The 24031-nt window shown below is 42.0% G+C and overlaps 1 protein-coding gene across 1 annotated transcript; it reads right to left on the bottom strand.

Moving 5' to 3' along the window:
• Positions 1 to 6727: 6727 nt before the first annotated feature.
• On the bottom strand, positions 6728 to 12454 carry LOC145164258 (uncharacterized). Its single transcript, XM_079082980.1, has 2 exons — positions 11438 to 12454; positions 6728 to 6754 (listed from the first exon to the last, which is right to left on the bottom strand). The coding sequence occupies exons 1-2, from the start codon at positions 12452 to 12454 to the stop codon at positions 6728 to 6730; spliced, it is 1044 nt and encodes a 347-aa protein (XP_078939106.1).
• Positions 12455 to 24031: the final 11577 nt, after the last annotated feature.

Here is a 24031-nt window from a genome sequence, read left to right as displayed (position 1 = left end):
AATCTTTCTCCTTGTTTTCCATTATACACATCTGGCAAAGATACTAGTTTTAATGAATTTTTTTCAAGTTTCAAACAAATGATATTGAATATATGAAAATTTTTAATATTAAACAACGATAAAAAATAACAAAAATTAAAAATAAAACCAAACATTATTCATTACGGTGGCATTATAAAACTTGTTGCATTTTTATTTATTAATAAAATAAGTTATTTATTTAAATAATTCCATCTATTTTAGTATTTAGGTTAGGGAATTTTTTTTAGAAAAGTCATAATATTTTACCTTAATTTACGCATAAGTCTCAAACTAAAATTTGTTTATGAATAAGTATGAATTACAGGTAAAAATGACGATTTTGCCATTTTTCCGGTTTATCAGTTTCATTACTGATATGATTCCATTAAAGTCTCATTATTTTACCCTAATTTACGAATAAGTCCTAAACTAAAATTAAGTGATAATTTGACCATTTTTTCCCTGTAACATACATTTTATCGGTTTTATTGCTGACCTGGATGTCTAGTCATTAAATGAACTAATGAGATGGATAAGACTAATTACATAGTGCTACATTTATCATAAAAAATGATATCCATCTATTCAGCTCATTTATGTCTGTGTCCAAGTCATCAATGAAACTCGTAAAATGTGTGTTTCCGGAAAAAGGATGGGAAGTGAGCTAATGAGAGTGAATGCATTTATATTTCAAAAAATATACAATACAGCAGGATATCAAGTTTTATACTAAACATAACATTATATAACCTCAAATATATTTATCTTATCAGCTTATTTAATAACTAAGTGTCCATGTCAACAATGAAACTGATAAAATGTTTATTATTAGGAGAAAATAGTTAAATTATTACTTAATTTTAGTTTGTGACGTATTCATAAATTATGATAAAATAATAAGATTTTAACGGAACTAAATCAACAATCAATTTAATAAACCGAAAAATAAATGTCAAAAGTTAATTTTTATAGTTAACTTATGTTTTTCCGTAAACAACTTACTTTGATACTTATTCGAAAATTAAAATAAAATATTTGGAGCAGATTTTCAATTTACGTTATTATATTAAATAGGAAAATGTTGTGGGGTAGTCCACGTGTCAGAAAACTGAATTGAGCAGGTCAATTTTTAAGTGGAGATCCCAGGTCAGTTGTTGAGCCTGATTGCTGACGTCATCAATACTGTCTTATGTGGTCCCAGTGCCTGGTGTACACCCTATCCGACAGTAGGAATGCGTCATACCATATGTTTATCTTTCATGCACCTCACCAACCCCCCCCCCCCCCCCCCCCCCTGCCATCTATCACAGGTTTTGTATTGTGTTTGTTTTTTATTTATCAAACAAGCGGTTTAATCGACAAGAAAATATATAATATATCTGAAATAACAATAATTTGTCTCTTAAATTACATAAATATATTAATATTTATAACAATTATCCAGTGTTTTCCTTTTTAGATTACCACTATATTACATGTTCTATACATCTTTTCTCATATGTTTGAGTTTTAGATCGTTACGATCAAAATTATACAAAATTAAATATCACTACCATGTTCTTTTATAAATTATTTTGTAAACTTTTATTAGAAAACTACCAAAAATCTATAAAAAATTACGAAGGAATCATAAAATTAAAGTTAGATATCTAATCCATCCACTCCGATGTCAAAAAAAAAAAAAAAAACGTTTGAAAACATAAAGCTCCCGGGCTTGGTCGTAGCAAACATAAAGTTCAAAAAAAAAAAAAAAAAAAAAACCGTTTGAATTACTACATCAAACACCATTTCGGTTGTTTTGTTTGTGTTATACGTCCAACAAAGCCACTCATGTGCCATTTCAAACGTTTGGAATTGGTAATACTCCACAATTGGTTTTAGGTTTAAAGGAGTAGTAGTGCACGTAACATTTTGTTTTAGATAAACCAAATAATTTATAAAATATGAACAAGTAGCAAAATACATAAATGATAAGAAAATATAACACTATATGCATTTTAAAGTAAATTGTTCAATTAAGTTGTACCTGACGTTCTCTTACATCATTAAAATGGAGTTTAAATTGAAAATTTTAATGATATTTTTTCTCGATGTAAAGAACCAGGCAATCAACAATAAAACCATCATCAATTTTATTACATAGTCTATTCTTCACAATTTAATGGTAGAATATGCACGCTCAATAGTTGCAGTTGACACCGGAAGGGTCAACACAAAACGAACTTATATATAATACAAATAATTCACATAATTAATTCATAGCAACAAGTAACAACCTAATTTACGTAAAACATAAAAATATAAAATCAACGTAAACCTAAATGGCTAAATTTGCAAGAACTAAATCAACTAAAAATTACTTAAGACAAAAATAAAACAATTAATTGATTAATCTCCTCTCCCTATTCTAATAAAAGAATAGTTTTAATTTCTTTTTGACATTTGTCATTCTATTAGACATCCTAATTAATACATATTTTATTTTTCTTTTCTCACGTGTGACCTTATTAGGCATCCTAATTAATGCATTCCACTTGTCAACCTATTAATTCTCTATTTCAGATTTTAAATTTCAAAATTTAAATTTTCCACTCTAATTACATTAAATTAATAACATTAGAATAAAAATTAAAATAAAATTAATACAAATTCTAAGACAATATAATTTCACGTATTTATTTAAATTAACGATTACAATTTTATATAACTAAAAGATATCTCTTAATTAATAATTTATTTAAAATAATGGATTAATAATTTTAAATTCTCACTATGAAAATTTAATTAATTTTGTAACCGTGGTTCCCACGGGTTATAAACTAGTTAAAATAATAGTAAAAAAAAAATGATATACGAGCCTTTGAATAATGATGTGAATACTTAAAACTTGGACTACAATTCTTTAATTAACTTGACACACGTATATCGCCCCAAAAAGTATTTTTTTCAAAGTTTTTAAAGGGTCGCCATATGATCATAAGACTATTCATGTCCTTAGTCCCTTTATATATATATATATATATATATATATATATATATATATATATATATATATATATATATATATATATATATATATATATATATGTCAAAAATTACACAAATATAAATCAACCAAATTGAATGAGAGGTTGTGATGTTCGAATTGTGCAATAGAGAAAGGTAAAGAGAATGACACGATTGTTTACAAACAAAGCCTTTGATCATTGCTAGCATTTCCGGCACAAAACCTTGGGAGGTGATAATGATCACCTGCCTTGATGATTTTATTAATATAAAATGATGATTACAAAGAGTATTTCAGTAACAACAAGTTGTCCGATATTCCCGGGATCCTCTATGACCAGCTTTGTGAACGTTGTTTGACTTGGTATTCCGGGTCTTTAGCATAGTTAAGACGACTCTCTGTTGAGAATAAGTCTTCTCTTGACTATTTCTGCACATGTGTTAATTTAGAACAAAATATAATTGTTATAAATGTTAATAAATAATAATAACGGTAATAGTTGGGATCCTGAGATAGTTGAGGATCCTGAATATCTGATGAGGTTTGAGGATCCTGAATGCATTGAGGATCCTGGCCCTAACAATTGCCCCCAAGTTATTCCTAAAAATATAGGAGTTAATTTCGAGAATATTAAAGGGATAACTTAAAAATAAGTTAAAAAGAGGAGATAAAGAAGTGTTTAAAAATTGTCCCTTAATGGATAAGTTTTATCCATCTTGAGGTAACCGAGAAGCAGTCAAATCATTTTTCTTATCTCTTCTTTGCTATAAATGTGGGGTTCCGGTAATTTCTTCGTTACTCTCTTCAGTCGTCATCATCTTAGTGCGAAGGTAAAGTTTCCTCTTACTTGTTTTCTCCTGTTCCTCCGATTTTCCTCGTCATGGTTAAGAAAACTAGTCGTTCTCGAGTTAGCATTGTTACTTCTCCTGAGAATGACTTCAGTGATCAAGCAATCTTATCTTATGATGAGGTTTGCTCCTTCGACGATGAGGAAATGGAATCATTGAAAGCCATTGGTGCTTTTCCTTTCGATGTAGTTTTTCGACCTTTTGAGGCCACCGTTCAACCAGATTTTGTTTTTCCGACGTGGGTTTGCTTTCCCGAATACCCATTTACTTTAGGTTTAACTTATCCTTTTACTGGTATCGTTCGTGATTTCTTTTCGACTATACAAATTTCTTATATCCAAGCTATGATTGTGGTTTGGAGGATCCTGTTTTGGATTGATCGCTTGAATCAGTCCAATAAAATGGACATCAGGTTACCTGAGCTGGCTCTCGTTTATGATCTTTCTACTTTTGGCAATTCTCGCTTCCTGTTAAGAGTTAAGACAAACAAACCCCACCTCATTCTGAAATCTAAACAAAATGATGGTGTTTGGAAGGAAAAATACTTCTTCGTGAGACGTGATTCGATTCCCGATGGGGATTCCCTGGCAAAAACTTGGATTAAAAAGGGTAGGATTTGAATTTAAATTTTAAGGATCTTGAAATTTACTTCCCTTATTTTTTTCGTTTTGATGCAGCATTCAAATTTGAGGAGCTTGTTCCTGCTACTGGTGATTTCGATAAAGGTAACATCCTCTCTGCTTCATCTCCTTTCAACCAAATTTCGATCATGGGTAAAAAGATGACCCTTTCTCACAAGAAGATCCTATGTCTTCCTGAGGATGATTTCATCGATCAAGGAGTCTTGTCTTATGGAGAGACGTGCTCCTTCGATGATGGTGATATCGAAGCATTGAAGGCTAGTGGTATCTTCCCTCCTGAAGCAGTCTTCATGCCTTATGACCCTTTGATCCAACCAAACTTCATCTCCTCTTCTTGGATGTGCTTTTCGGAGTATCCTTTCTCTATTTTAGGCCTTAAATTCCCTTTTTCCGGAGTGGTTTCAGATTTTTTCGAGATCACGAAACTTTCTTTCGTCTAAGTGATGCCTATCATTTGGAGGATCCTGGACCGGGTTGAGTGTCTGAATCAGACACATGATCTTGTCATGGGTCTGGCTGAATTGGTCCATGTCTATGATCTCTCAACTTTTGGCAATTCTTGCTTCCTGTTCAAGGTCAAGAGTGGCAAGCCTCCTCTTGTGTTAAAAACAAAACACAATGATGGGGCTTGGAAGGGGAGATACTTCTTGTCAGGCGTGACTCTATTCCTGGCGGAGATCCCTTACGCAAAGATTGGGTTAAGAATGGTAGGATTTCAATACTTTTCCTTGTGATCCGGAAATCTTATTCTTATTTTGTTTTTTTTTTCTGTTACAGGTTTCAAGCTCGGGGAGCTCATTGCTGCTGCTGAGGACACAGAGGATAAGATTGCTAATTTTCTTTCTCTCCTGAAGGCAGATAGATCTCTCAGACTTGATCAATCCAGTCTCCAAGAAGGATCTTCCAACACAGCTTCTATGGCTACAAGTATATCTTTCTTTCCTTTTTATTTGAATTTTTTTCTTAGGATCTTCAATCTCACCAGGATCCTTGTTTCTTGTGCAGGTTCCACGACTGTTCGCTTCGCTTTGGCTGACCTTGATACATGACCAGTGGCTTGGTCAAGATCAAGCAGGAGAAGCCCTCTGCTCTGCCTCCTTCAAAGAAAGCCCAGCTTGACCTGGTTGTGAAGACTCCACGATCCCGAAAGAGGAAGACTTTTGAGGTCACAAATTCCAGCCTAGAGAACCTCAACATCGAGGATGCTCTTGGGAAGTTGATCTCATTTTCCCAGGCTGTAAGTTTCCTGTGTATAGGAATTATTTCTGTTAGTTTATCATATATGTTTCTTTTATTGTCGATGTTTGCGTTTCTTTCAGGTCTCCACTCATGTTTCTCAGTTCACCAATGATCTCAGGATCTGTGCTGAGAAAGCTGACTCTCCTCTAAAAGAGCAGGAGAAATCTGGAGGACCACCAATGAGGATCTTCTCCGGAGGGTGGAGTTGTTGAGCAAATAGAAGGTTGAGAAGGAGGAGGAGCATTCTGCGGAGCTAGAGGAGGTGATTGCCGATGCGACGGCAAGTGCTGCAGTGGCTATCCTGGAGGCTAAGATCAAGTTGGTGGAGGATCTTGAGCATTCAGGATCCTGGAATGTAGTAGGATGGCGCGAGGCACTAGCCGAACTAACTAGCAAGCTTATAACCACTACTAAGGATCCTGCACTGCAAGCAGAAGTGGAGAAGGAGGAGAAGAAGGTCGATGATGACCAAGCTACGGTCTAGGCCTTTTAGGTGGTTAGGGTAGTGTAGTTTTTTGATGTAACCATTTGACTCATGTAGGGATGTAAGCCTTTTATTTTGAATACAATGGTTAATCTCTCCTTTATCTTTCTATGTTTCCTTTATCTACATAATATAGTACTAAGATCTTTGCGTAGTTAGGATCCTAAAAGCAGTGAATAATTTTCAAGATAAAGTTCTTTTGGAAAATAATAGATAAAATGATTTGATAAGGATTGAATTAGTTAAACAACTAAAAGTAATAACTTAAACTAATAAGAACTGACTTTGTTAATCAATTTAAAATGTTAAAAGTTTTCTCAAAAAGTTTGATGACTGACTTGTAATCCTTAAGAGTTTCAAATAATTTTTATAATAAAACATGTATAAAAGAATTTTTTAAGAACTAATTTTTGGTAAATCTAAGTGCTTTAAAACTTCTTTAAAGATATCAATTTAAAATAGTAAATGATTATGAAGTGATGAAAGTTTATAAATCAGCAATTGGTTTAGGATCCTGAAAAGTTTAAGATCCTTAATTTTACTTAAAAAATTTCAAAGTTAAGAAAAAGGAAAGATGGAACCTGATTGTATTCGAGTTTTTCCTTAAGCTTCATAAGTTTTTCAATCTTAGAACTTACTGAGGATAAATATCAAATTAGGAAAGAACTTAGGATCGTTGTTGACTTCTGATGATAAGATTCTTACTGATGAGGATCCTTACCGATGAGGATCCTTAATGATGAGGATACTTAAGGATGAGGATCCTTAATGATAAGGATCCTTAATCATAAGATCATACGGGTGAATTCCCTTCTTAGGATAACTTGTTTAGGTTATAGACTTTGACAAAATTATTAGGTAACACCATAAGTTCGATTGATAACATGTTAATGTTATATACTGGGGAGGATCCCAACTTGTGACATATTTCATGGGAAATATCCCTACTTATGATAACATGAAAATGTTATGATTCGTGTGTATTTTCTGGGGAAAGATCCTAACGTGTGATAACATGAAGATGTTATAAACCTTATGTAATTTCTGGGGTAAGATCCCAATTTTAGATAGCATGAAAATGTTACAAACCTTAAGGATCTTAAATTATATTCAAAGATAAGAGGGTTGCCAAGCCACTGCATCGTGAAATGATCCCCTTATTCGTATCCCATAGTTAGATATCGTGCGTTCAACCGAGGTGTATAAACCTTAGTTCGTGTGAAAGAGGTAATTAACTCTTTAAACCTTAAAGGGGATTAAGTACCCTTAAGCGTAGGATAGATGATCAGTCTCTAGCTTGTGTATATGATAGTTTAAAGATCATACCTTTGATATAATGTAATTGTCCAACTGTTAAGATGTTGAGTTCTTTGTGTGTCAAGATCTTTATGTTTCAGGATCTTCAACCTTGAGGATCCTTATATTTCAGGATCATTGCTTATGGAGATCCTTAGCTGTAGATTGTTCTGCATAGAAAACGTTAGCTAGGGTGGGCGTTAGTCTAGCTAACGTCTCTCCGATGCTTAAGTTAGTAATGTATTCGAGGAGAAAATAACTAATGATGAAAAGTTTAAGGTAAAGAACATGTGCACCCCGGTTTTGTTGAAGATCAATTGATCTTATTTACATATAGTATGCTTTGAGATGTATAACATTCAAGGATCTTGGCAAAATATCTCCTTCGAGTGTTGCTAGCCAATATGCTCCTTTTCCTGCTTCAACATCTAAGAGATATGGTCCTTCCCACTTAGGAGCTAGTTTACCTGCACTAGGATCCTTGGTGTTTCGGAATGTTTTCCTCAATACCAAGTCTCCTATTTGGAATGTTTTCCTCTAAGAGATATGATGTTTTGTTGATCAGCAGCAATGCGTATCTTGGCAAGATCTCTGAGTTCGTCAACAGTGTCAAGATCCTGGGCTAGGATCCTGTCATTGTTTTCTTGATTTTGGAGCAAGTATCTTGCTGTCTGGATCACTACTTCAGTAGGGATCATTGCTTCTGTCCCAAACACCAAGGAGTAAAGGGTCTGGCATGTGTCTACTTTGGAAGTAGTCCTATCTGCCCATAGGACGAAAGGAAGCTCTTATGCCCACCTTCCTTTCTTTTCATCTAGCCTTTTCTTCAAGTTGTTTACTATGATCTTGTTGCTAGATTCTGCTTGACCATTAGCTTGGGGATGAACAGGAGTGAACATTATCATTTTGATTCCCCAACCCATGCAAAAGTCTCTTGTCCTCTTGCTTATGAATTGTGATCCATTGTCGCATTTGATTACAACAGGGATCCCAAACCTGGTCAAGATATTACGTTTAATAAATGAGACTACCTCTTTGTCTCTAACTTGAACAAAGGCTTTAGCTTCGATCCACTTCGAGAAGTAATCAGTCATCACCAACATGAAGACTTTTACTCGTAGAGCTATTGGTAATTTTCCCACTATATCCATTCCCCATTTCATGAATGGCCATGGTGAGATAATAGGATATAGAGGTTATGCCGGTTGATGTAGGATGTTGCTATGTCTTTGGCAAGCATCACACTTTTGAGCATGTAGAAAAGAATCTCTCTTCATGGTTGGCCAGTAGTATCCTGTTATCAATACCTTGGAGCATAAGGATCTGCCCCCAGTGTGATTGCCACAGTCTCCTTCATGTATGTCCTTCAAGACTTCTGCAGCTTCAGGATCTTCCAAGCATCTGAGGTATAGACCTGCCATAGAATTTTTATAGAGTTTACCTTGGATTATTATGAATCTTGAGACTCTTGTTCTGAATGCTCTTTTGGTTTTTTCTTCTGTTGGGATCGTTCCATTTTGGAGATACTCCAAAATGGGTTGGATCCATGATCGTGGACTTCTTCGAGGATCCTGTTCGTCGGGATCCCATTGAGGATGGATCTGAGGGTCAGGATCTCCGATGGCTGCTACACTTATTGGTTGTTCAGGATCATCAGGTTTGTCGAAAAAGGCTTCTATAGCTGGAGTTATTATGTGGGTTATAGGGATCTTCATTTCTGATGGGATCCTTAGGGAGGATCCTAAGTTGGCTAATGCGACTGCTTCTGTGTTTTCTTCTCTGGGAGCTTGGGTTAGGCTAAAGTTTTCAAAATAAGAGGCTAATTTTTTGAGGATCTCGAGATATAATGCTAATCTTTCACCTTTCACTGCATAAGATCCATTGAAGTGATTAGTTAATAATAATGAATCAAAAAATACATGAATATCCTTGATTTGAAGATCCATAGCCCATTGTAGTCCCATGATGAGTGCTTCATATTCTGCTTCATTTTTGGTTGCATTGAATTCGCAACTAACTGCCTGGGGTAGGATGTCCCCTTGTGGCGATTTTAGTATGATCCCTAGCCTGGTTCCTTTTTGGTTTGAAGCTCCATCCATGAATAGTGTCCATTTTCCCAAGTGTTCATCTTCTAGGAGTTGTTTAGATTCAATGTCTGCTTCGTTTTGTAGATCATCACTAAAGTCAGCCACAAAGTCTGCTAATGCTTGTGACTTTATGGCAGATCTTGGCTCATATTTGATGTCAAACGTGCTTAACTTCACTGACCATTTTGCCATCCTTCCTGACATCTCTGGTTTTCTCTTCACATTCTTAATAGGATAATTAGTTTTCACATGTATGGTATGCGTCTCGAAATAATGTCTTAACTTAGTAGAAGTAGTTACTAACGCAAGAATTAATTTTTTGAGATGAGAATACCTGGTCTCAGGATCCAGAAAACTTTTACTTACATAGTAGATATGATGTTGGTCTCTATTAAGATCGTTGGCTAGGACAACACTTACCGCACTTGAGGATACCGAGAGGTAGAGGAGAAGTTGTTCTCCATCTATAGGCTTCACCAGCAGTGGCGCGGAGCTTAAGTATCTTTTAAGTTCCTAAATAGCTTCTTCGTGTTCTTCGGTCCATTCAAACTTCTTGTTCTTCTTCAAGATATCATAAGGGATTATACCTTTCTGAGGATCTTGAAATGAACCTGTTGAGTGCTGCTACTCTTCCAGTTAGCCTTTGGATGTCTTTAGTTGAATATGGAGATTTCAGCTTGATGATTGCTTTGATCTGCTCCGGGCTTGCTTCTATTCCTCTCTTGGTTACCATATACCCAAGGAACTTGCCCAAATTCATCCCAAAGTGGCATTTAGACAGATTCAACTTCATTTTGTATTCGCCTAGAATGTCAAAGGCTTATTTGAGGTACCTGAGATGATCTTCAGCTTTCATGGACTTCACCACCAAGTCGTCAATGTAGACCTCCATGGTGTCCCCCCAACTTGTCTTTAAACATCCGGTTCACCAGTCTTTGATATGTTGCACCTGTATTTTTAAGACTAAAAGGCATTGCAGTGTAACAATATATACCTATTGGTGTTATAAATGTTGTATCTTCTTGATCGGATGGTTCCATCTGGATTTGTTGGAATCCTGATGAAGCATCCATGACGGGTAAGAGTTCGTGGCCAGCTGTTGCATCTATCATGGAGTCAATGTGTGGTAGTGGAAAAGGATCCTTAGGACAAGCCTTATTAAGATCCGTGTAGTCTACACATACTCGCCACTTTCCATTCTTCTTCTGTACGGCAACTACATTAGCCAGCCATATCGGGAACTTCACTTCCTTAATCACCCCTGTCTTGAGGAGCTTTTCCACTTCTTCTTGGATGATCTGAGTTCTTTCGGGTGCAAACTTCCTTCTATTTTGATGTATCGGTCTGAAAGAAGGATCAATATTAAGTTTGTGAGTGATAATACTCTTGTCTATACCTGTCATATCTTCGTGTTTCCATGCAAACGTCTTGCTTCTGGTTCGAAGGAAGTTTAACAGGTCTTTCTTAATTTTCTCGGGTATTGAGGATCCTATGAGGACTTTGGTTTCAGGATCCTCGCTGCTTAGGGGCAGTTCCTTCACGTTTTGCTCCTTCGTTTCTAGAACATGTCGTGTCCCCTGCCTTAATTGCTATGCTTGTTGGGGTTTCGTCGTAGGCTTCATATAGGTTTTATAACATTCCTTTGATTCTTGTTGATCTCCCATGATCTTCACTATTCCCGACAGAGTAGGCATCTTTACACACTGATGATATGTTGATGGAACCGCTTTCATCTCATGGATCCACGGTCTACCTAATATCACATTATAAGAAGATAAGGTGTCAATAACACATAAATTTTTTATAGAGTTTACCCCCTCTATGTATATTGGTATCTTTATCTCCCCAATGGTGTTTTTCGTTTCTCTGCTAAATCCTATGAGGACCGAGGATCTTTTGATTATCTCTGATTCCGAGATGTTCATCCTCTTCAGTCCGTCCAAGAGTATGATGTTGACCGAGGATCCTCCATCAACAAGGATCCTTCTGACGAAGTAGTTGGCAATGTACAATGTTATCATGAGTCCGTCACGGTGAGGATCCTGGATCTCTTCCATGTCCGTCTCGTCAAAGGTGATTTCCTTTTCATTTCTAACTGAGGCATTCTTCTGTGGCCTATCCTCCTTTTCTGTTTTAGAGACCTTGGTGTGTCTTTTAGCCCGAGAATAAGAAATACCACAAATGTTAGATCCGCCTGAGATAACATTAATTATCTTGGCGTTTGGGGGTGGAGATTCTGGTTTCTCCGGGATCTTATGACAATCCTGGTTGCTCTCCTTGGACTTTTCTTTCTTTCTTCTAAGGATCTCTTTAAGATGCCCTTTGATAAGGAGGTAGCTGATCTCCTTTCTTAGAGCTATGCAATCCTCCATCATGTGACCGGAATCTTCATGGTAAGCACACCATTTGGACTTGTATTTCCAACTGGTGGACTTGTTATCCTTCTTTGGCCACCTTGCTTTGTCTCCGAGAACCTGCATAGCATAGATTAAACCTGAAACATCCACATAAAAACAATAGCAAGTGATGTTAGGAGGTTTCTCTTCCTCTCCTTCATTTTTGAGGGCATTAACCCTGTGATGATATGGTTTGGAATAGGGCTTTGATTTGTAGGATCTTGGAGCAGAGGATTCGGCCTTCCTATCGGGATTCTCATATTGACTTGAAGGGTTGCTCCTTTTCTGGACTTCTTTATCCTCTTCAAGCCTTGTGAACCTCAATGCTCGGCACCTAACTTCGTCCAATCTCTTGCATGGAGTCATCACGAGATCTTCATAGATGGGTGAATCCTTCCTTAGACCCATCTTGAAGGCCTCCACAGCAGTCGCCATGTCAATGTTGGGGATGCTCAGAGCTTCCCTGCAAAACCTGTTAACAAAATCCATAAGTCGTTCCTTAGGATCTTGAACCACTGGATAGAGATCACTAGTGATCTTCTTGAAGGTTCTGCTACAAGAAAACTGGTTATTGAAAATATTGACTAAATGTGCAAATGAATTAATAGAATAGGGAGGAACGTTTAGCATCCATTTAAGAGCTGATCCCATGAGGGTTGAACCAAAGCCTTTGCATAGGCAAGCTTCCTTCAAGTGCATTGGGATAGGAATGATCTCCATCATTTCTCGGTATTATGCTACGTGCTCTTCAGGATCCATAGTTCCATTGTAAGGCTTCATGCTAGGAGTCTGGAAGTGCTTAGGAACTTCGGTATTTGCTATCGCAGCAGCAAATCACGAGATCCTGTGACTTGTTAGAGATGCTTCTGGTATGGGTTAAACTACCTTGGGTACGCTTGAGATCATCTGTCTCAACTGCTGAAGTTCCCTAGCCATGTTGGGACTTATTCCTGCATCAAAATTCATAGAGTTAGTATTGATAGTATTGTTGTTTAAGAAGTTATTAGAATCAAGGTTTCTAGGAGTATTGAAAGGCTTATCGAGATCATTGATCATAAATGCTCGATTGTTCATAGTCGTCCCTCAGGGTGATGCAGCAGTAGCAGGAGCTGTGTTCCCCTGTTGATTTCCTGAGGATCCTGCATTGTCGAAGTTCAGGATCCTTGGTTGTACAACTGCATGCATTGTTTCCTGGGATATCTGAAATTCCGCCTTCATCCTCTCCACTTCTCTAAGTAGTGTTCTATTGTCGTCTTGTTGCTGAGTCCTGTTGCGTCATTTTCCTCATCATAGCGAAGAGTTCAGCAGTAGTGACCAGAGCAGCCGGATCCTGGAGTCCTGAAGATCCCAAACTTCCTTGTTTAGTGACCGGAGGGGTGTTTCTCTTGGAAGTATCAGGCGCTTTCCTTCGAAAAGGGGGTCCACTCGGAGGAGGTGGTAGGTTTTTGGTTGGAATGGAAGGAGCGGAGGATGAAGAAAGGATCGGTTGTGTAGACATGATCTTTTGAGGATTTTGAACACCACGGCCCCACGGTGGGAACCAAATTGTTTTGGTCAAAAATTACACAAGTATAAATCAACCAAATTGAATGAGAGGCTCTGATGTTCGAATTGTGCAATAGAGAAAGGTAAAGAGAATGACACGATTGCTTACAAGGAAAGCCCTTGATCCTTGCTAGGATCTTCAGCACAAAACCTTGGGAGGTGATAATAATCACCTGCGTTGATGATTTTATTAATATAAAATTATGATTACAGAGAGTATTTCAGTAAGAACAAGTGAAAATTTTCGTAGAGTAAGCTAAGATTAAGTAGAGTGTGTCGTGTGCGAGATACATGTGTCAATTTATAGTCTATACTAGCTAACAAGATGTCCGATATTCCTGGAATCCTCTATGACCAGCTTTGTGAACGTTGTTTGACTTGGTATTCCGGGTCTTTAGCATAGTTGAGACGACTCTCTGGTTCTTTGATCACTCGACCTCCGCCTGGGAAAGTGGGTGTTTATTTGAAAACCTTCGACGCCGGTCTTCGCCTTTCGTTGACTGACTTTCAAGAAGAAATACTCCGACGTAACGGGTGCAACGTTCAGATGCTAACCCCCGGTGCTGTTCATAAAATAATGGCCTTCGAGATGATCTGTTGAGCCAACGGCATCATTCCCGACTACTTCGTCTTCAAGTTCTTCTTTCAGTTTTCCGCTACCAACGACAAGTATACCTCTCTACCCGCTGGGGAGGCCATAACCTTGTTGTTGACAGTAAGCCTCTCAAGAAATCGCAGGATAAGTGGTTGTGGGTCAACAAGGAGCTGCTCGGTCGTGAGTATCCCCGAGCGACTATGCTTTCCGACACCATCCCTAAACTGTTTCCCCACAACTAGGCAACTACAGATCTCTTGCGTACTCTCCAGGTGGACGTTGATGTGATGTCGGAGGTTATACTTGCCGGTATCGGGATGAGCCCTAGTTGGCGCTCTCGGGGGGAGATGTCTGTGTTCTACACTGTTTCTAACGGTGAGTCGCTCTTGCTCTTCCCTTTCCTTGCTCTCTTCTCCCTCCCCCCCCCCTTTTTATTGCATATATGGAAGGAGACCTCGTTTACTTTTGTTTTTTCATGGTTATCTTCTCTGTTTTTTGGGCAGGTGTTGAATGCTCTGTTTCTATGGATTCTGTATTGCGGGGTCATTACCAGGGCAAGCTGGAGCATCGTGTAGTGCCTTTGTACGAGACTTTGCCTCCTCCCCGTCGCTTAACTATTGCTATTGCTCGAGTGTCCCCACAACCTATGGGGAGCTCTACCGCGTCGGGAAGTCAACCGGGTTCCTATACCGTCGTGACGCCGACTACCTCACGTACTCCTACTGGGCCGGCGACCGATGGTGTGGTGGACAGCAAGGCTGGGATTATGGATGGCGATCGTCGGGTTGCGGGGAAAAGGAAAGTTGTGTAGGCGATGAATGGTCTGGTTCTTGAGGGTAGCTCGAGACTTATCGGACAGCATGTGATGCAGCGCCGTGGTCTTATGCGCCTATTGTCGTCTGCACCGTCCAGCCCAGGGGATGTGTTGGTGATACCTGATGATGACGTTCAACAGTTTGAGGGTATCGAAGGGGCGTCTCATCAACCCATTGTACCAGTTTCTATAGGCGCTGGCGTTAGCCCCCAGTCTTCGAGGGGTAGTCCTGAGCGGTTGTTCCAAGGGTACCCTGCGGTGGAGGCATTACATAGTGCGCTTGTGTTTGTTCCAGGGTGGGGCTTACGTTCTGATTCTCGTTTGTCTGTTCGCTATGTTGCCTTGGATTTTACTCGTCATGCTCTTCCTCCTGCCACCGTGGATGACATGGATTCGATGAGTAATGTTGTACCGACTCATAATCTTGCGTATGCCGCTGCACTGGCCATGACATATCTGGTCGTTGGGTCCCGTCATGTGCAGCGGTTTGGTGAGTTGGAGCATGTGCATTCTTCCCTTGTTGAGAGGGAAGCTATTTTGAGGGCGAAGGTGACCGATTTAAGCAACGCCGTTGGTCGGTTAGAGGAGGAGAACAAGTCTTTGGTATCGGGGAAATTGGTATTGGAGGATGTGCGTAGTGTCTTGGAAGCTCAGGTGGAGTCTTTGACCCAGGCAAATGAAGGTTTGATGATTCACAATGAGAGCCTGGAGCGGGACCTTGCCGATCGCGAGCATGAACTGGAGGTGCTGAGGGCGGACCATAGTTGGCTCCTTCAAGTTGGGTTTGTGCGTGTGATGGACAAGCTTCTTGAGCATCCCGAGTTCAGTGGTGGTATTAGTTGTATTCGTCATGTTGCCTTTGTTGCTGGGGAGGATTCAGGTTGGGCCAACTTGAAAGCTCAGGTCGATGCTGGGACTTACGATCCTTCTGCTAGTGACTCACGGTCCAGTCATACTTCAGCTTTGGATGATGCTTTGTTGGCTTTCGCGACTATGGACTTTGCTGGTTTGCTCAGGTTGGGTCACTTGGATGTGGATGGGGTAAGATCGTTATGCGTGTTTGATGAGGGTGAGGAGGGTGTGGAGATGTTGGATGTGGGTGGTTCAGGGGCAGGTGGTGCGGGAGCAAATGCTGGGGCTGGTGGAGTTGGTGGTGGTGGTGAAATTGGTGATGGCGATGGTCCTGTTGGTGGCGATGGTCCTGGTGGTGTTATATGAAGTTGTTCAGAGCTACCCTTCTGGGGTGTGAAAAAATCTTGTTGAAGCTTTTTTTGTTGTCTTTTAGTCATTTTACGGCCTCTGAGGCCATTGTTTTGATGTTCTTAGCTTGTGGCCTCTAAGGCTTTTATTGTGTAAACAGACAATGGTCTATCTTTAACCGCTGAACTGTTACGCTTTTAATCAATCGTATCGAACCTTCTATGTAGGTTGATCATTTGTTAGGCCTTCTTCTATGTCATATTTTCTGTTTTTATGTATGATGTATCTTGGATTCACTGAGTATCCTTTATGCTATATTTGCTAGAATGTTAGATGTGCTCACTGCATTACGTACTAAAGAAAATGCATGTTATTTTATTTATGTAGTTCTGATACATGGTTGTTTCATACAATAATTTCCTATTGGACTTCTCTGAGAGTCCATCTGTTGGTCCGGGTGATCAGTCCGGCCATGAGATGTTTTCCTTGTTTTCCCTACTGTTTAGGGGTTTACGACTTTGCTTGGAGGTTGCGTGCCTTCGTCTTCCTTTCTGCATAGGGTTCTATCATTGCTTAGAAGTGGAACTTCCTCAAGTTCCTTGCGTTCCATGTCTTGGGTATCTGCCTCCCCTCCAGGGTCTCGAGAGAGTACGATCCGTTGCGGTGCGCCCCGACCACTTTGTATGGTCCTTCCCACATCTGACTTAATTTCCCACGGGGTTGTGTGTGGCTGACCTCATTTTTTCGCAAGACAAAGTCTCATACTCGGAATGCTTTGTCCTTGACGCGTTGATTGTAGTATCTTTCTACTGTCTTTTTGTAGGCTGCCTGGCGCATGCTTGAGCGCTCGCGTCGCTCCTCCAGGAGGTCTAGGTTTTCTCTTAGATTTTCGCTGTTTCCTTGCTCCTGGCAATACTCTGTTCTTATTGATCCTATCATATTTTCTGCCGGTAGCATTGCTTCGGCTCCGTAGGCTAAAAAAAGGGCGTTTCTTTTGTGCTGGTCCGTGGTGCAGTCCGATATGACCAGAGAACTTCTGGTAGCTCGTCTACCTAATTGTCGTTTGCTTTTTCTAGCCGTTTCTTGATCCCCTGTACCAACGTCATATTAGACACTTCTGTTTGTCCGTTGGCTTGGGGGTGAGCCACAGATGTGAATCTCTGCTCTATTCCATTTTCTTTGCACCAGTCCTTGAAGGGATTTTCTGTGAATTGTAAGCCGTTGTCACTGATTATGACCTTAGGTGTTCTGAACCGTGTTATGATGTTCTTCCAGATGAACTTGATTATTTGCCTCCCGATAATACATGCTAACGGCTTTGCTTCTATCCATTTCGTAAAGTAGTCGACTGCCACAACTAGAAATTTCACCTTCCCCGGCGCTTCTGGGAAGGGGCCGACAATATCGACTCCCCATTGGTAGAAGGTCCAGGGGCTGACTATACTTGTCATCTTAGATGGTGGTACTTCTTGCGCCGGCGAGAAAGTCTGGCATGCCACACAAGTTTGCGTTAGCTCGACCGCATCCTGGTGTAACTCTGGCCAGTAGAGACCCATGCGCAACACTTTGCCTGTGAGTGCTTGTGCTCCTTCGTGGGCTCCGGCTGACCCTGCGTGGGCTTCCTCCAAAGCCAGCTTCCCTGCCGTGCCATCTATGCATTTGAGCCATGGGGCTGTGTGATCTTTTCTATACAACGTCCCTTTTAGAACTGCATACTGGGGGGCTCGCACCCTCGTTTTTCTGGGCCTCTGCGTGGTCGTCAGGTAGTATACCGTGTTGAAGATAGTCCATGATGGGCGTCATCCAATTGGGTTGCTCCACTGATAGGGAGTCAACTTGTCGCTCGTCGATGTTCCTTTCCTTTAGTCTTTCCACAAGTACTTCCTTCGAGACGTGTCCGAAACATGTTGATGCTAACTTGCTGAGGGCGTCTGCTCGCCTGTTGCTTCCTCTCGGGATTTGCTTTATCACAAAACTTTTTAGGGAACTTGTGATTCGTTGCACTGCTTTCACATACTTTTCCATTCGTTTGTCTTTCTCTTCGAACTCCCCCGATACTTGGTTGGCTCCTAAGCGCGAATCCGTCAAGGCTGTGACTCTCTCCGCCCCCATTTTTACTGCTAGCCTGAGGCCGGCTAGCAAGGCTCCGTATTCCGCCTCGTTGTTGGAAGTAAGGAAGTCGAAACGCAAGGCGTACGTGACTTCCTCTCCCGTGGGGCTGGTTAAAATCAGCCCTGCGCCCGACCCTTCTTTGCTGGAGGCCCCATCTGCAGAGAGGGACCACTGCTGGTCGGTCTTCTCTGCTAAGCGTCCTTGTTGGTCTGCATTGGTTACTTCTTGTTGGAGTTCCCCCACGAATTCGAGCAATAAATCCACTAAGGCTTTCCCCTTGATTCTTACCCGAGGATGGTAACTGATGTCGTGCTCTCCTAGCTCTATGGCCCTCTTTGCGAGCCGCCCGGAAGTCTCCGGCTTCAGGAGCACCTGCTTGATCGGGCAATTGGTCAGTACCTCTATTTGGTGGGCCTGGAAGTGTCGGCGGAGCCTTCGTGCCGCGTAGACTAGGGAAGAACCCGTTTCTCGATGGTTGGATAGTTCATTTCGGGTCCCTGTAGGGCCCGGCTCACGAAGTAGATCGGCAACTGGTGTCCTTGTCTTTCAACTACCAGTACTGACGAGATAGCGTCTTTCGATGTGGACAGGTATACCTGCAGTGTCTCGCCGGGTATCGGGCTGGCCAGGGTAGGAAGAGTGTGTAGTGCCTTTTTTATCTTCTGAAGTGCCGACTCGACCTCTATCTTCCATCAGAAATTGTTTTTCTCTATGCATCCTTTGAGCGTGTTGAATAGCGGCATGGCTTTCTCAGTCGACTTAGAGATGAATCGACTAAGCGCTGTCAGCTTTCCATTTAAGCCTTGTGCGTCCCTCAGCGTACAAGGTCAGGGTGTTTCTTCGAGCTCATTTATTTTTGTTGGACTTGGCTGAATTCCTTCTTTCGTCACATAGTATTCCAGAAACTGGCCTTCTTCCACCTCAAAAGTGCACTTGGCGGGATTTAGTTTCATCTTAGCCCCCTCCAACGCTCATAGTGTTTCCTCCACGTCTCGTAGCAACTTGCTCTCGTTTGGGCTTTTTATTACCATGTCGTCGACATAGACCTCAATATTTCGACCGATCTGATGGGCGAACAAGGAGTCGAAGAGCCGTTGATAGGTCGCCCCCGCGTTCTTCAGCCCAAATGGCATCTTTGTGTAACAAAAGGTGCCATGATCCATGTAGAAGGCTGTCTTCTCTTCGTCGTTTGTACTCATCAGGATTTGGTGATAGCCTTTTGATGCATCTAGGAAGCACTTCCACTGGAATCCTTGCAAATATTCTACTTTTTGGTCTATTTCTGGCAGCGGGTACCAGTCTTTGGGGCATGCCTTGTTTAGGTCCGAATAGTGAATACACATCCGCCAACTGCCATCATGTTTCCTTACCATTACCGGGTTGGCGATCCATGTGGGAAATATCGCTTCTCTGAGGATTCCGGCGTTGGTTAACTTTGCCACTTCTGCGTTGATTGCTTTGTTTCGCTCCCCCTAGACCCGCTTATTTTGTTTCACTTCCTTGGTTCCTGGTTTTATCATTAACTTGTATTCTATGATTCCTCGGTCGACCCCCACCATGTCTGTAGGCTTCCATGCGAATACATGTTTGTACTTCTGCAGTAGCTGGACCAGCGCCCCTCTCATTTCTGCAGGGAGGGTTGTTCCTACGGTCACTCGCTGGTCGGGATACTCCCTGTTGATTACTTCTCCTCCATCTGACGGGTTTGGTCTTGGCCTTTTGGCTTCAACCGAGATATCTTTTGGTTGCATGATCTCGTAACATTTGAGTTCCCTTGGGGGCGTGGCTAGAATCGTGCCCGATCCTTGGCTTGTGCTAAACTTGACTATTCCGTGAATTGTCGACGGGACCGCCCCAAATCTGAGCAGGGCTGTCCGTCCCAATATGATGTTGTGCTCCGGCGGGTGCCGTATGACTACAAAGTCTATTAGGGCGGTCCGTCGCCTGGTTTTGTCTTTGGTAACTAGTGTCAACGGTAAGTGAATCATACCTAGTGGCCATAGCCTGTGCCCGGTGAATCCTGTGAGTTGGCCTGTGGTTGGCCTCAATCCCTCTTTCCACGTGTTCGGTAGTAGCCGAAAACAGCCCGGTGAATCCTGTGAGTTGGCCTGTGGTTGGCCTCAATCCCTCTTTCCACGTGTTCGGTAGTAGTCGATGATATCCGCTGAGCTTCCAGTATCGACGTATACCCGGTGAACGATCACATCCCGGATGGACCCCTGAATGATGAGGGGGTTGTCTCCGTTCCACCCGGCTGGGATTGGGTCACGCATGGAGAATGTCAGCCCCTGCATTGCCCTTGTAATATCTTGTGTGTTTTTTGCACGCTCCACTCTCCCCCTCTTATGGTTGATCGTCAGAATTTCCAGTTTGCGCTCTGCCTTCCCGGCAGTGTCTTTTGGGTTGTCTGCATCGAACTTAGCCCATAGGCTTTTGGCGATTTCTATCACGTTGCCTTTTAGTTGCTTTTCTTCGATTTCCCTTTTTAGAACCGCGCAGTTTATTTTGTCGTGTGTCCTGGTCTTGTGATACTCGCAGTATCGTGTTTTGGTGCCGTTGGTTGTTGGCCTTTCGTCGACCATGTAGACTTCTGTCCGTCTTCCTCCCCTATCGTCCCTGCTGAAGGGTCTGAAACGCCCTGGCGGTCGTCTGTCCCGCCCCATGAACCTGCTGTTCCCCCGAGAGTCGGGGTGAGACGTAGGGTAGCTATTCCGCCTCCCGATGGAGGTCGTCATGGGGTTGAGGTTCGCTTGCTTCGATGCTTCACCTTCTTCCTGGCGTAGGAAACTTTCCACTCGCTCTTTTAATTCGGCCCTCGTTTTGGGTTGTTTACCCATAAGCTTTTGGGACAACGAACCTGGTACCAACCCCCAGGTGAATGCACCCGCTGTAACATCCCATAGATCATGACCAAAAATTTCTTTTTAAAACATTACTAAACCATAGTATTAAATCATTTCAAACATACTAAAAGGGTTATATAACAAATCAGAGTATCTTTTCAAAACACTTGTTCATTTTATCAGAGTAAACATCCCAGGCTAAACTTCTTTGGTGTGTGCCATGCGATCATCCCGAGCTCTTCCCTCTGCTACCGGAAGTACCTGAAACAAAAACTGAAAACCGTAAGCACGAAGCTTAGTGAGTTCCCCAACTTACCACATACCATACATATCAACTGATCCATACATGCCATACGTAACCCTGAACACATAACCACATACGAAGCTTAGTGAGTTCCCCAAGCTTAGTGAGTTCCCCAACTTCAACCGACTCGTCGAGTTCATCTTCCTCAAATAAATGCGTCCAGTCTGTGACTCGCCGAGTTGTATGAACAACTCGTCGAGTCCATCTTTATGGGTTTGAAGATTGCCTTGGACTCGCCGAGTTCCTCCTTGAACTCGTCAAGTACGATGAACTTCATGTCCACTATGGACCCAGACTGGCTGAGCCCTTACCAACTCAACTCATACCCTTAACAGAAGGGTTTTGGGGCAAGAAAATAGCCTGACTCGCTGAGTCCCATAAGTGACTCGCCAAGTCCCTCTATGTCCAACTCTATTCAGACGATTTCAGTCAAGCACAAGGCATCCAAGACCCAGATGTAGCCTCCTACGGTCGGAATAACACGCAAAGCTAATACCTTTGCGTCCATGCATGGCCCTTTTTGCTCAAAAGGCCATAACAACCTCTTAAACTTTGCATGTGGAGTTCTATTGGAAAGGATCTAGCTTAGGGACGTCCAAATCCCACAAAAAATCATTCTTGGTCCATAAACTTCATAAAAAGGGGCCATAAAGAGATCAAACAAACTAGAAGTCAAGATGAAGACTTGATTACCAATAAATGCAGCCAAATGAGTGTATCTTCTGGATCTACTTCGTCCTTCTTGCACCTCCAACTTCCTTCTTCTCCTTCTTCCTCTTCAAGAGTACACAATCCACACAAAAATGGCTTAAACACTCATAAGATGCATTAGGGTTTCGTTCTGGTCTTGAGAGAGCATCAAGGAGGCTGAGGAAATGAGAATGAGATGCTTAAATAGGGCACCAAGTCCCAAAATTAGGGTTTCCCAATCCAGACCAGACTCGCCGAGTCAGTCCCTCGACTCGCCGAGTCAGCCACTTAATACGCGACACGGAAACTCGCTCCTACTCGTCGAGTTCCTCCCTAGACTCGACGAGTTGACTCCTTGACTTAGGGTTTTCCCTTTCCTTTCTTTGCCTTGTAAATTCTGAGTGTTACAACTCTCCCCCAATTAAACTGGACTTCGTCCTCGAAGTCCACAATGGCCAACTTCCTTACCATCCGCCTATAACTTCCCCACACGATACACACTTCGCCCTCCCAGTCCAATCCTCGGTGGTCCACCCTTCGGAGAATCGCCTGGTCATACCGCAAAGTAAATCCTTGGTGATAAAAACCTTGAGAGCACTCCTATCAGCAACAATCCTGAGAACATGCTTCTTAACCAACCGAAAATCCCTCTGGTACTCCTCGAGCACTTATGCTGTACATCCTAGGGGTTCACCCCTTCTTCCTGCGCGATACACGGATTTCCCAAGGCAACTTTCCATACACAACAGCTAACCTTCCCTATCTCCATCGTGAATAGACCTTCTGCTGAAACTGCAATCCTGGCCACTCCCGGTGCCGGCCATCGCACCATTACCGGCTGAATGATTTCACTTACTATACCCCACAGCTGTAAGCTCTATCCAGCGTGAGTGACTCAACATTACCTGATCAGCTCACTGCTCTATGCACGAATTCCCTTTATCACCACTCCTGCCTGAAATCCTGCTGACTCCCATCCGCCTTCTGGATGAACCGAGACCACCTGGGTCCCAACTGATCTACCGTTATCCGAAATACCACAAGAACAATCCTTCATTCGCTCTCAGCGACTTCTGAAGATACAGCGACTACCTGAATTGCTCTACCAACCTAGCCATTCTGGCTCTAGAAGATCTGGGATCCTCGATCCCCTGCCTTAACCCTAAGGTCTCTACCAGGTCCCACCTTCTGCTAAAAACACACGGGCCTCGCCCACGGGTCTCACCCAAACTATACTTCGGAGCGGCCTCTCCCATAGGTCTCACCTATCTAGGGCTATGTAGGCCCACTCCACCTATAACTCAACTTGCTATCCTTTCCTGATTCTTATTATGCTAAATCGGAGATACGGGCCCCCGCCCACACTCCATGAACTAGGAGATACGGGCCCCCGCCCACACTCCGCTAACTAGGAGATATGGCCCCCCGCCCACACTCCGCTAACTAAGTTTCTAAAGAATGCTACGACTTACCCGAAGTCTTACAACACTTCCCTCACTGACTCGCTGCTGGGGAATGCTGCGGCTATCCCGCAGTCTTATATCCTGACTAATATCGCATCTTGCCGGAAGCTCTCAGATCTGGTTTCCCCAAACCAGTCATCAACTAATCGCGAATACACACACTCAAGGTTGGAAAGTTTCCTAAACTCCCAATTTGTGTGCTCCTCAATCCAAGCAGCCACTTGAGCTGCTTTTCCAAGACTGCAAAACCATCCCAGTCTTCCACTTACTTCTGTCCCTTGGCCACTCGGGTGGCTCTCCCCCACTTCAACTTGACTAGATTCTCACAGCTCACAGCTTGGAAGAATTCCCAATTCTCCCTACCATCCCCTGACCATTCTGTTGAAAACCCATGCTTACCACAGCTGGTGATCTAACCGATCCATTCCCAAACGATACCTTCCCCA

The sequence above is a fragment of the Lactuca virosa genome, chromosome 3 (assembly GCF_052849685.1).
Source record: "Lactuca virosa cultivar CGN04683 chromosome 3, Lactuca_virosa_CGN04683_v6, whole genome shotgun sequence".
NCBI lineage: Eukaryota > Viridiplantae > Streptophyta > Magnoliopsida > Asterales > Asteraceae > Lactuca > Lactuca virosa.
Note: the sequence above shows the minus strand (reverse complement) of the source record. Positions and strands in the feature narration are given on the sequence as shown.